At 37.5% G+C, this 12,177-nt stretch overlaps 1 protein-coding gene across 1 annotated transcript; it reads right to left on the bottom strand.

Annotated features, from left to right (window-relative positions):
- Window positions 1-267: 267 nt before the first annotated feature.
- On the bottom strand, window positions 268-10,135 carry LOC308091590 (cerebellin-1-like; the record flags this gene model as incomplete). The annotated part of the gene is made up of 7 exons (XM_080437252.1): window positions 9,943-10,135; window positions 8,164-8,268; window positions 3,449-3,481; window positions 3,196-3,258; window positions 2,756-2,845; window positions 1,096-1,221; window positions 268-551 (listed from the first exon to the last, which is right to left on the bottom strand). Exons 1-7 carry the CDS (start codon window positions 10,058-10,060, stop codon window positions 268-270), a joined length of 819 nt encoding a protein of 272 aa, XP_080293378.1. The 5' UTR covers window positions 10,061-10,135.
- Between the last annotated feature and the right edge of the window lie 2,042 nt (window positions 10,136-12,177).

Raw genomic sequence — 12,177 nt, 5'->3', positions numbered from 1 at the left:
TAAAAATGATTTCACATTATTCATGATTTATTTTTAAATAGCAGATCTACAAGCTCACAACACATCACTGTGAGCTTGTAGATCAGCTATTTCTGAATAGTAAGTTAAAAAAAAGTGGTTAGAATGATGATAATGATGATGGTGGTGATGATGATGATGATGATGATGATGATGATGATGATGATGATGATGATGATGATGATGATTACTAAATTATACTTAAGTAGAGTAGTTGAGTAAATGTACTTTTTCAGCTGTGTCAGTAGTTTACATAGAATAGAGCAGAAAACCACTGAATGTGTTCTGATTCCAATTGTTATCATAGAGCCTCTTCCCACCCTCTAACCTCATGTCTACTGTGTCTCCCTGCTTCATCACTACTATCACTCCATTAGATACGTATTCATAATATTCATGATTATTGTATCCACGGTTAGCAATGAATAGCTTATCATTTGTATACATGTAGATCTGCATATACTCTGATGATCCTTTGACAGCTGCAGTGAATCTGAAGTAATAAACTCCTTTCACTGGAGATCGGAAATAACCTAGAAAACACACGCACGCACGCGCACGCACACACACACACACACACACACACACACACACACACACACACACACACACACACACACACACACACACACACACACACACACACACACACACACACACACACACATACACGGATCATGTTGACACTTTTATTTTTTAAAGGAAAGATTTTCAAAAAAAAATCTAAAAAAGCCGATCTACAAGCTCACATATATTTTTATATTTTAAAACATTTGTGTTTGAACATTTGAGCCTGTAATGACACAGCAGAGTTAACCCTTCACATGCTGTAACTGATGTTTTCACAGAGATGTAAGTTGTGTCATTAGTTGGTGAGAGATAATTGATTGTGTAACGCTCATTAACATAATGAACTTAATAACTTAATGTAAAGCTCATTAATATAATTAATATCATCACTTAATGTAAAGCTCATTAACATAATTAACATAATCACCTAATGTAAAGCTCATTAACATAATTAACTTAATCACTTAATGTAAGGTCATTAACATAATTAACGTAATCAACACCTACCTGTAGATTGATTGTAGGCGTTGCCGATGTTAGTCAAGACCTTCTTATAAACCAAAGTGGTATCAGAACTAAATGGTCCAACATATCCACTTCCCAACCCAGCAGAGAAGGCCACCTTTGGTTGGTCTGTCAACACAGGAGCATTATCACATTATTTGTATTGTTATAAAAGCATATATTATACAATTAATTATCTAATTATTTGTATGATTATAAAGTTGTTGTCGGGCAGAAACCTCATATCTTCATATTTTCCTGTAAATTAACACCCTACTTCATCATACATGAGTGTTGCAAAGATGGTGAAAATAGCATATCTACAAGCTCACAACACGTCACAATGAGCTTTTAGATTTGCTACTTTCACTATTTTAAAAAAGGAATGATTTTGGACATACAGCGACATATCGTTACCTTTTTGTAAATGAATGCCTTACATCATCATACAAGAGTGTCAGAATTGTGGAAATATCAGATCTGCTATTTTCACTATTATTTGTATTATTATTTTTTAAATAATAATAAAAAAGGAATGGTTTTGGACATACAAGGTTTTCACAGCAACAATAAAAGCATATATTTTACTATTTATTAACACATTATTTATATCTTTATAAAAGCATTCATTATACTATTAAATATCAAATTATTCATATTATTATTACAGCATATCGGCAAAAACCTTGCATCTCCATATTTAGACTTTTTCTTTTTTTTTGTAAATTAATATCTTAATATCTATGAGTGTTGCACAAAAATAGTGAAAATAGCAGATCTCCAAGCTCTTTGTAGATCGGCTATTTTAACTATTTTAAATAAAAATAAAAAAGGAATGGTTTTGGACATACGAGGTTTCCACCTGACAGTGACGATATATAAATGCAAGAACCGTCCATATGACCATATATATATGTGGTTCTCAAACTTCATCGTGTCAAGGACCCCCAAATTGATATGTATTTGGCCACGGACCCCCATCTGAAAGGGTTTTGTGCCAGGGACCCCCAGAAGAGAAGATTTATGTTAAAAACATTTTTAAAATGTTTCATTAATGTTAAAAAATGGCATAAATTAATCTACAAGCTCGCGGCACGACGTGACGCGCCGTGAGCTTGTAGATCTGCTATTGTTGAATAGCCAACATTTAAACGGATAAAGTGGTTGAAATGATTGTGATGCTATATTAACTGGGAACCCCCTGGTACCCCCTAAAGGACCCCTGGGGGTCCTCGGACCCCACTTTGAGAACCACTGATAGGAATATTCCCATATAGGTTCACTATTTGTGGAGTTTTGTTGTTGTTTTTGTTTTTACTTTTAATGTTTGAAATGCAAATTAATTAATTAATTAATTATTTAATTCAAGAGCATAAAAAGAGTAAAAATACTTACAAGCTGTTCAAATTAGTAAAAATACTTTAAAGTTGTTAAAATGTGTAAACATACTTAAAAGTACTTAGAATGAGTAAAATCGAATTAAAAGTGCACAACATGAGTAAAAATACTCAAAAGTACATAAAATGAGTAAAAATACTATAAAGTACTGTATATTACTGTACTGTATTTGAGTTAAAGTACTTACAAGTAATCAAAGGGAGTTAAAAGACTTCACGAGTGGCAGGCACACTTAAAATGTCTTAGACATTTTGCTTCTAGTTACCTAGATTAAGTTCTGTCTTTAAGGCCTCCATGTTGGTCTGAAGGTCTTGGACATGGTTCTTCTCACTAGTATCCAGTCTGGTCTGAAGGTCTTGGACAAGAAGGCAGTTCAGAAGACAAGAAGGACAGTTAAAGTGAACACATTTTAAAAGGAATAGATATCAGTGAAGTTGCCTTCTTGCCTTAAGGCTGCAGCCAATTACAGTATATAAAGAACAATGATGCGTTCTGTATGGACACCTCAGTACAAATCTACAAAGGGAATTAAATAATACATTGAGATGAGTATCTGTGGCGTTCTGATAGACAATATCAGCATAATCTACAATGGGAAGTTATACTTGAGAAATTATTATTTTCCTCTCTTCAAAGGAGAAGCAGTTAATTGAAGGATAAAGTGAGCACAAGAACATTTAATGACTAAACATGAAGTTATAATACCTGCATAGTGTCTCTCAGTGGCGTTGAGCCTCATTTCTAGGGTGGACAGCTGAGCAAGGAGGGCTGAAATCATCCCAGCATTAGCATTACATCAATCAGAATTTATATGCAGTTTACATTTAACCATAACATTTGAGTGGTTAATTTATTTGACCAAATCTTTAAGCTTTCCCTTGTCAATTATGTGGATCAAATATAAATTGCTTTTTCAAAACATTATCTATTTTGAATATAATATATATGTGTAAATTACCTTCCTCCATCTTGGCGCTCGCCTTGACAGACACTGCAGAGAAATGTCACAGAAAAAGGTACAAAAACTTAAATAAACATAAATAAATAAAAACATCTCAGCCTTTAGTTGTACAAGTTGAACTCCAGCTCAAGTAAAGCCCCTGAATCACCACACCCATTAGAAACAATATGTTCTGAGTGAAACTAAATGAAAATTCAGGGTGAGTGTCAGGTTACTATATATTTCAAGTGGTAAATGGTAAAGCCACTACTTTGCTTCAGACCAAAATGACAGAGGCATCTGCTGAAGAATCATGAAAACATCTCAGTAAAAGAGAGTGGTTGATTTAAAAGAACTGAGAGTTCAGAATCATCTTTATTGTCACATCACAGGTTCACAGGTGTAAAGAAGTGGGTGACATTAGTTTTTGTTGTTTTCAGAAAGAGAAAAGAAAAGAAGAGGGGGGTGGGGGGTAAAGAAAAGCATGGCAAGGAGAGGCAGGAATCTCAGATATGTAGACTACATACTGTACATAATAAGGAGAGGCAGGAATCTCAGCTATTTAGACTACATACTCTAGCATAAACCAGGAACAGTATGTAGCCTACATGAGGTTAGAAATATGAACTAAGGGGACGTGACGGTTTCTACAGACCCGTTTTGAATTCAAATCCACCATCTTGGATTTCCCGTTGTGAATAATTGCATGCTATTGGGTAGAAGGTGAGCGAGGGTGGGTCTTCACCTGGTAGAACCAGTAGAAGCATACCCTTCTTTACAATTCATTTGAAAATTAATGGTAGCCTAATTTACAAAAAAACACTTATCATAATAATTGATGGAAGACTTTAAACTAGCGACTGAAAAAAAAAAGTATATTTTTTAAATATATTTTTTATTTGATCTTTTTTGTTTTTTACCCCGTTTTCTCCCCAATTTAGGGTAGAACCGGGACGAACGACGCGCAAGGACGGTTGCAACACGGACCTTTTTTCATGCTACACTTAAAATGCGTCACATCCGGCGACGTCACCCTCTTCGTCTTCGGTCGAAAACATCAGACACGATTTTTTTCCCAGTTCTGATCAAAATTGGCAGAGTTGAAGCCACTTTTGTGTATTTCCACACTGTAGTAAAAAATACCCTATTTGAGTGTTTTCCATTTGTACTGCTGTGTTTATTTGGTGCCGATTGTAAATGGATTTTGTCTGTTAGGCTAATCTGTGGGCTAACTCTCAGTGAAGGTTCCATTGAAAAATATTCATTAGCTTTTGTGCTAGCTAGCAAAACATCCGGGGAGGGCAGGGAGGGACGAACGGCGCATTAAGCCACTCGGTGCATTACGGACAGGGAGGGACGAACGGTGCATGTGTAAAACACAAAGTTGAGGAAACAGACAGAGGGGACATTAACATGATACATTTATTTGACTATCAGCATGGTCATTTGCTCGTAGGATTCTACTGAAGCATCAATGAGAGTTAGATGCCAGAAATGTAACTTATGTGCTTGTTATAGGACATTTCATCCGACCGCGCCGTCCGCCCCCCATGTATGCACCGTTCGTCCCGACTGGTGGCCGTGTGCGGAGAGTAGCGCAACGTCACTTTACTTACCGATTGCGTTCGACTCGTTTCACTAAAATTAAAACGGACTGCGGGTAATGGGAGAGGACAAGTGTCTCTTGTTCACAAAAAAGTATGGTTACATGAAATTAATTAATCTCTGTGCAGGGAGGGAAATAGAAAAGGGTGCGTCGTTCGTCCCTGTTCTCCCCTACTAGTTATTATGCCAATTAATTCCTCCCCACACACATTTCTGTGTCTTGTCACTGCTGTTGCTGTTGACAGACTGAGGGTACAGTTTTACAAGCCATACAGTATAGTTCTGCACAGGCTTAATAAACTGCATGTTTTCACTTTATGGGAGAAAACTGAAAGATTACAAAAAAGAGAATTATGGCTAAGTTACAGAAGTGGTCAATTTTATCACCAACTTCATATCATGGGTGGACTGGAAATAAAAGTCAACCTGGGAATATTAATAAAAATAATTTGTTATAAAAAACAAAACAATAATAATAATAATAATAATAAGCAGTGGAAGCTCATCTGTCAATCAAATAAATACAAACAAATAAATAAAGGGCCGAAGGCAAGACCCCTATGGTCTGTTTTACAAGCCAGTATTGTACTGCACATGGCTTATGTTTTATTATTAGTATTGTACTGCACATGGCTTATGTTTTATTATTAGTATTGTACTGCACATGGCTTATGTTTTATTATTAGTATTGTACTGCACATGGCTTATGAAACTATGCTCATATTTTGACACTACTTGCTTTTTTCCCACGTTATGGGAGGAAACTGATGACGAAAAGAGAGAAGTGACCAAGTTACAGAAGTGGTCATTTTTATCATCAACCTTCTGTTGAAATGTGTGTAGGCAGTGTGTGTGTGTGTGTGTGTGTGTGTGTGTGTGTGTGTGTGTGTGTGTGTGTGTGTGTGTGTGTGTGTGTGTGTGTGTGTGTGTGTGTGTGTGTGTGTGTGTGCGTGCGTGCACCACAATGCAGAAACAAGAAGATAGGTAGAAGGAAGCATACAGTATCAATTTCAATAGTGCAGCAAATGTGTTGCAATTATTCAGATGTATTGAAAAACGTATATATTTGTAACAACACTAGAACTGTGCAGACTAGAAGCAAATGTCCACTGAAAAAAAAATACATTCATATTATTCATATATAGTAAATGGATTGCATTTAAAGTGTTTTTTTTTGTTTTGTTTTGTTTAGTTTAATCCCCCTGGCTGAGTTGTGGTCATGAATATTGTAACAATATATTGTCTATAGCCTAGAATCTAGGCTATAGACGATATATTGTTAAAATCAATTATCTAGGCCCTAGATAATCATCCATTTGGTCTTTTAAAGGACGACTTCACCCATTTTCAACCTATCTTCATATAATTGGTCCTCACTAATGCTCATGATAAAATGGTACCATTTTTTTCTACTTGGTCTGTGTCTCAGAGGAGGGCTGTGGACAGTTCAAAAACCCGTCTACCAGTGACATCATCGATAGGGAATCCAAGCCAATAGAAACTGAAGGCTTTCTATTCCTGGAAAGTTGCAATGCAATAATAGAAGCCATTGTTCTTGCGTTAATAAAAATGTAAATAAACATTTTGAAATCTTTTTGGAAAAAAAAATCCTGCCCAACGATGATGTCACTGGTAGACGGGTTTCTGGACTGTCCACAGTCCTCCTATGAGACACAGACCAAGTAGAAAACAATTGTACAATTTTATCATGAGCATTAGTGAGGACCTATTATATGAAGATAGGTTAAAAATGGGTGAAGTCGTCCTTTAAGTAAAGGAGAATTCCGGACATTTTAAGTGTTATCTTTGATGTGTCGTTACTCACCTACCGACGTAAACAGTGGCATTGTTTATTTCCAGATATTCCCCTGTCGTCATATTTTCAACCTCCTCCGTTGTCATAATGGGAGCGCGTGTCATAGGGAAATTCGTCTATTATAACCGATGCAAAGTTATTTTTTTCTCTACTACTACTCATTGTGGAGTCTGATGATAGTCAAACATGCAGTGAAAGTTCCTGAGAGGCTACCGCTAATGACGAACGAGCTAACGCTAGTTGCTTGTTTCTCTCCCAGAACCTGGCAACTTGGTGTTGCCATGTTGAGAAACAAGCAACTAGCGTTAGCTCGTTCGTCATTAGCGGTAGCCTCTCAGGAACTTTCACTGCATGTTTGACTATCATCAGACTCCACAATGAGTAGTAGTAGAGAAAAAAATAACTTTGCATCGGTTATAATAGACGAATTTCCCTATGACACGCGCTCCCATTATGACAACGGAGGAGGTTGAAAATATGACGACAGGGGAATATCTGGAAATAAACAATGCCACTGTTTACGTCGGTAGGTGAGTAACGACACATCAAAGATAACACTTAAAATGTCCGGAATTCTCCTTTAAGTAAAAAAAACAAACAATTATGTATATATGCCGTTGCATATATCACTCAGAAAATGATTAATTTTGAAGGTAATCTAATTGTATTTTTAAAGCCTATGTTTGGTGTTTAAAGTTGTTTAAAACGTATTCAAGACATTTTTTATATATAAAAATGTTACTATAAATGTAAAAGCTATAATTAGCTAGCCTGATTATCAGACTGAAGCTGCGTGGAGCTTCAGCCTGACATTGGCTCCAGTGTAGGCAATTACAAGGGGGAGGGGATTAGAATTTCCCTAAACCAATTAGAATTGGTTTAGAATTTCACCAAACCAATCACAAGGGATCCCCACCCCCGATCCCCATTGTACCGAATAAGTCCTAGGTTCACATTACAACACCAGACCAAGAGAGGCAGTCCACTCAGAGAGTGGGCGGGGTCTATGGTCTGGAACCAGGCTAATAATTAGCTCAATCAGTTTGGATTTTCCCTTTAATGGGTCTGAAGTTTTGGGCACCCCTTCTGAAATGGTGAGATACACCCTAAATAATGTGTTTACCAAATGTGGTACTTGTATCCACCATGTAACGATTTGACCATTTGTTGAGCTTAATTCCCTCTACTAATATGACATGTTATGGTGCCAGGTTTGAAAGACAGTGGACAATGATGACATATATACATGTTATGTTGTTGCCAGGCTCCACAGAGACAGAGGACATTGATGGTAATTGATGAATATACTTACCATAAACTCCAACTCCAATTCCAACCAATAGGAGGAGACCTAGCAGACCCACAGCGACCACAGGAAGCCTGGAGCTGCACTTCTTCTCAGAAAATGTTGAAGTGACTGTTGACACCAAGCACAGTGTAGCAGTTAAGCTGTGTGTCCACATTTTTTTCAGAGGGCACCACATTTTTGTGTGATAGAAACGCTTTTCTATTTTTCCTTTTTTTTAATAATGTGAATCCGACATATTAGCAAAAGTATTGTGTGAACAAACAAACAAACAAACAAACACAACACTGAGGATAGTGCTGTCAAATGAATCTATGAAACTATAAAGCTGCAGCATGATGTGGAGGCAACTCATTGTCCCATAAAATGAAACCTGTAATTCTTTCAAACTATAGTCTCAAATCTCTCAACTCACAGTAACTTGAAATAAAAATCTGAAATGATTCCCTAGAACAGGGGTCAGCAACCTTTAATGACAAAAGAGCAATTTTGGACCAAAAACATTAATACAAAATCTGTCTGGAGCCTCAAATATATTTTGTCACCTTGCTAAACCAATGGCCTAAGTCATTTTGAGGACAATTATATTCTTGCCTAAGTCAGCTCCTCATGACACTGGCCACCTCTGGTAAACTGACAGACAGTGTTATTTTTTGATTAATAGTAATCATTTGTTATAAATGTTTTGGGTGAAATGATTAAGAAATATCCTATAGTTTTGTTTTGGATCAGTTTTTAATTTTTCCTGAAAATGACTTAGGCCATTAGTTTAGCAAGGTGACGATTTGAGCCTTATAATGAAGTCAACACTGGCTACACTGGCTAAGTGTATATTAACCTATCAAAATGACTAAATACAAATAGATGTTAATCAAACATACAGGTAATCGAGCAGTATTGGCTGTGAAAGCAAATTACTCTGTCCATGAACTATTAAATTCTCTGTTATCTTTATTTCTTTGCATTTGGAATCGCACCGGTTTGTTTACACAAGCCACCTGTCTGGCTCCTCACCAATAAATGTGTTGCAGGCTATGATGAAAATTTTAGTTGGCAGAAATGTTGAAACTTTTTATTTATTCTACCCATTTTTACAATATTGGAAAACGTAAGAATGTACGTGTCACGTTTGGCCTACTACAGGAACGATACATTAAAATTAAGATGTGAAGAAAATAAACATAGTTAATTTCCATATACTTTTTGTAAAGCTACAGGGAGCCACTAGGGAGGGGCTTAAGATCCACATGTGGCTCCAGAGCCGCGGGTTGCAGACCCCTGCCCTAGAATCTCAAATCTCTCAACCCATAGTCACTCAAAATAAAAATCTGTAATTATTCCCTATAATCTCAAATCTCTCAACTCATAGTCACTTTAAATAAAAACCTGTAATACTTCCAAACTATAGTCTCAAATTTCTCAACTCATAGTCACTTAAAATTAAAACCTGTAAATCTTCAAAGCTGTAGTCTAAAATACCCACTCAACAGACAATCAGTTAAATATGATGAGCTGCTTTGAAAGCCTCTTATCAAGTTGCACGGAAGGCTTTCTCTAAAAGTAAAAAAAACAACAACAACACAATTTTATAATATAATGTGGGTCCCTGCTTCATGTAGGCCTACATACATAGCCTGAAACACGTTGAAGTCCCTTGCTCTGTACTCTGTTCTATACCTACATGTAAAAGAATACCAGCCCAACAATCAATCAATCAATCAATCTCATTATTGATGACGTAACGTCACATTTAATCCTATATATGGTTTTAATAACATATCTTACCAGACTGCAGTATCTTGTGTGGCTGTTGCTTCTGAAATTGAGTGTTGTCCACATTACAATAGATTGCATCACCTTCTTCTTCCATCTCAATGTTTTCAGAGTGGAAAGCCACAGACATACCTTTATGACTTAGATTCTAAAGTGATAGGATACAGTCCACTTCTTTACCGTTATGACTTAGATTCTAAAGTGATACGGTCCACTTCTTTACCTTAATGACTTAGATTCTAAAGTAATACGGTCCACTTCTTTACACACGCTGAAGAAAGGTGAAGTATCGTCTCTCTTTTATGTCTTTGCCTCTCTTCCTCTTTTTCTGATGGTGCGTTCCTCCCTCACAATATTAGAAACGGTTTGTTGGCATTTTTTTGTTTTTTTTGTTTGGTTGTTGTTTTTAGAGAGTCACCTAATTACTAAGTATTTACCCAGGAAATATGTGGTATATTATAACATATTGTTGGTTTATTATCACTATGAATTTGCAGGTGAATACAAAGAGACCATAAAACAAACTGAGTGGTTAGTGAGCCCACCTAGGACCCCGGAGGTCCTGGAGGTCCCAGGTACGATTCCAGCCCTCAGCAATGTGTTGACGTGTCCCTGAGCAAGACACTTAATCCCTAACTGCTCCCCCTCCGCGCTCCTCTGTGGTCAGCCCTCAGCTGGGTGAAGCTGGAAACTGAAGTTCCATGCGGGATGTAATAGATATTTAAAAAAATAACGTATCAAATAAATTAAGTTGGGACAGAACACGATACATATGAAGTCAGGAATAGTTTGACTTATATTTGGGGATGGGTCTGTGAAAGACATGTGCTACTATGAGCCATAGGTTACAGGACATAGAATCATAAGCAAAGCAACAGAAAATGACAAACTAAGGGTTAATGTTCACACTACCTTTTACTGTATAAAGGTATGTTCACACTACCTTTTAGTGTATAAAGGTATGTTCACACTACCGTTTATATATAAAGGTATGTTCACACTACCTTTTACTGTGTAAAGGTATGTTCACACTACCTTTTACTGTATAAAGGTATGTTCACACTACCTTTTACTGTATAAAGGTATGTTCACACTACCTTTTACTGTATAAAGGTATGTTCACACTACCTTTTACTGTATAAAGGTATGTTCACACTACCTTTGATTTATAAAAGTATGTTCACACTAGCTTTTACTGTGTAAGGGCGCGCTCCCACCAAGAGTTGGCTGGCCGCTGTTTGCAGAATCTGCCAATGCATTGTCAATGCAAATGCGTTGATTCACGCAAGAGCAGATTTTTCCGCTAGTCGCGCAGACCTTGCGTTTATCTGCTCTCCGCGACTAAGCATAAAACTGCTGGAGGCAGGCGCTGATTTTCCCCCTCTGTCCAATCGGGTGAGTCGAAGGCGGACCGTCTCAAGACTCAGGAAGCAACATGGTGCTCAAGGCTCAAGGCAGCAGCCGATGCGGGCTACGGGGAGGCTCCTGAAAGTGAGTTACAGGCGCGACACTCCCGTTTTTTAGAATCCGCTGGCTGCAAAAAACTGTGGCCGCGCACAACCTGCGTTTAACAGCGGCCAGCCAACTCTTGGTGGGAGCGCGCCCTAAAGGTATGTTCACTCTACTATACAGAAAAAACACTGTCTAGAGCACTTTTTCAGCTGAAAAAGAAAATTGTGGAATCGACTGAAATAGACATCAATATAACTATGGATCATATTGAATGCTGAAAACAAAGTTTAGTAGGTGTAGCAATTAATCAAGACTCAGCTTATTTATCCTGAAAAACAGAGGTTCTCAAACTATGGGTCGGGACCCCAAGTGAGCTCATGGGAAGGTGTATCATTGCAGTTAAAGCAGCACTATGTAGTTTGAGGTATCAAACGTCTTTGACTTCATTACCCAAGAGTCTCTGCAAGCATGTCCGGCGAGGACACGCCGTGATTGTACGTTAAGACACAACATTGGCAGCTGCAATGTGGCCTCCTGGTGGCGCTATAATAGGCCAATGTTTAAAGGGTACCATTTGTTCTTAGGCCTTGCACGGCAATCGGACACTGCATTCATGATTTGGTTTGGTGCAATTTTTTTTTGTGCTAAATTAGACCTGCTGGTGGCGCTATAACAGGCCAATGTTAAAAGGGTGGCATTTGTTCCTCAACATAGTGTGAATGTACGTGCAAAGTTAGATCGCAATCGGACGGCGCGTTCATGATTTGCGGAATTTTGTTAAAAACAAGCCACTAC

Source organism: Gymnoscopelus braueri (genome assembly GCF_963280865.1).
Source record: "Gymnoscopelus braueri genome assembly, chromosome: 9".
NCBI lineage: Eukaryota > Metazoa > Chordata > Actinopteri > Myctophiformes > Myctophidae > Gymnoscopelus > Gymnoscopelus braueri.
The sequence above is the reverse complement of the archived record's forward strand: the minus strand, read 5'-3'. Positions and strand labels throughout refer to the sequence as shown.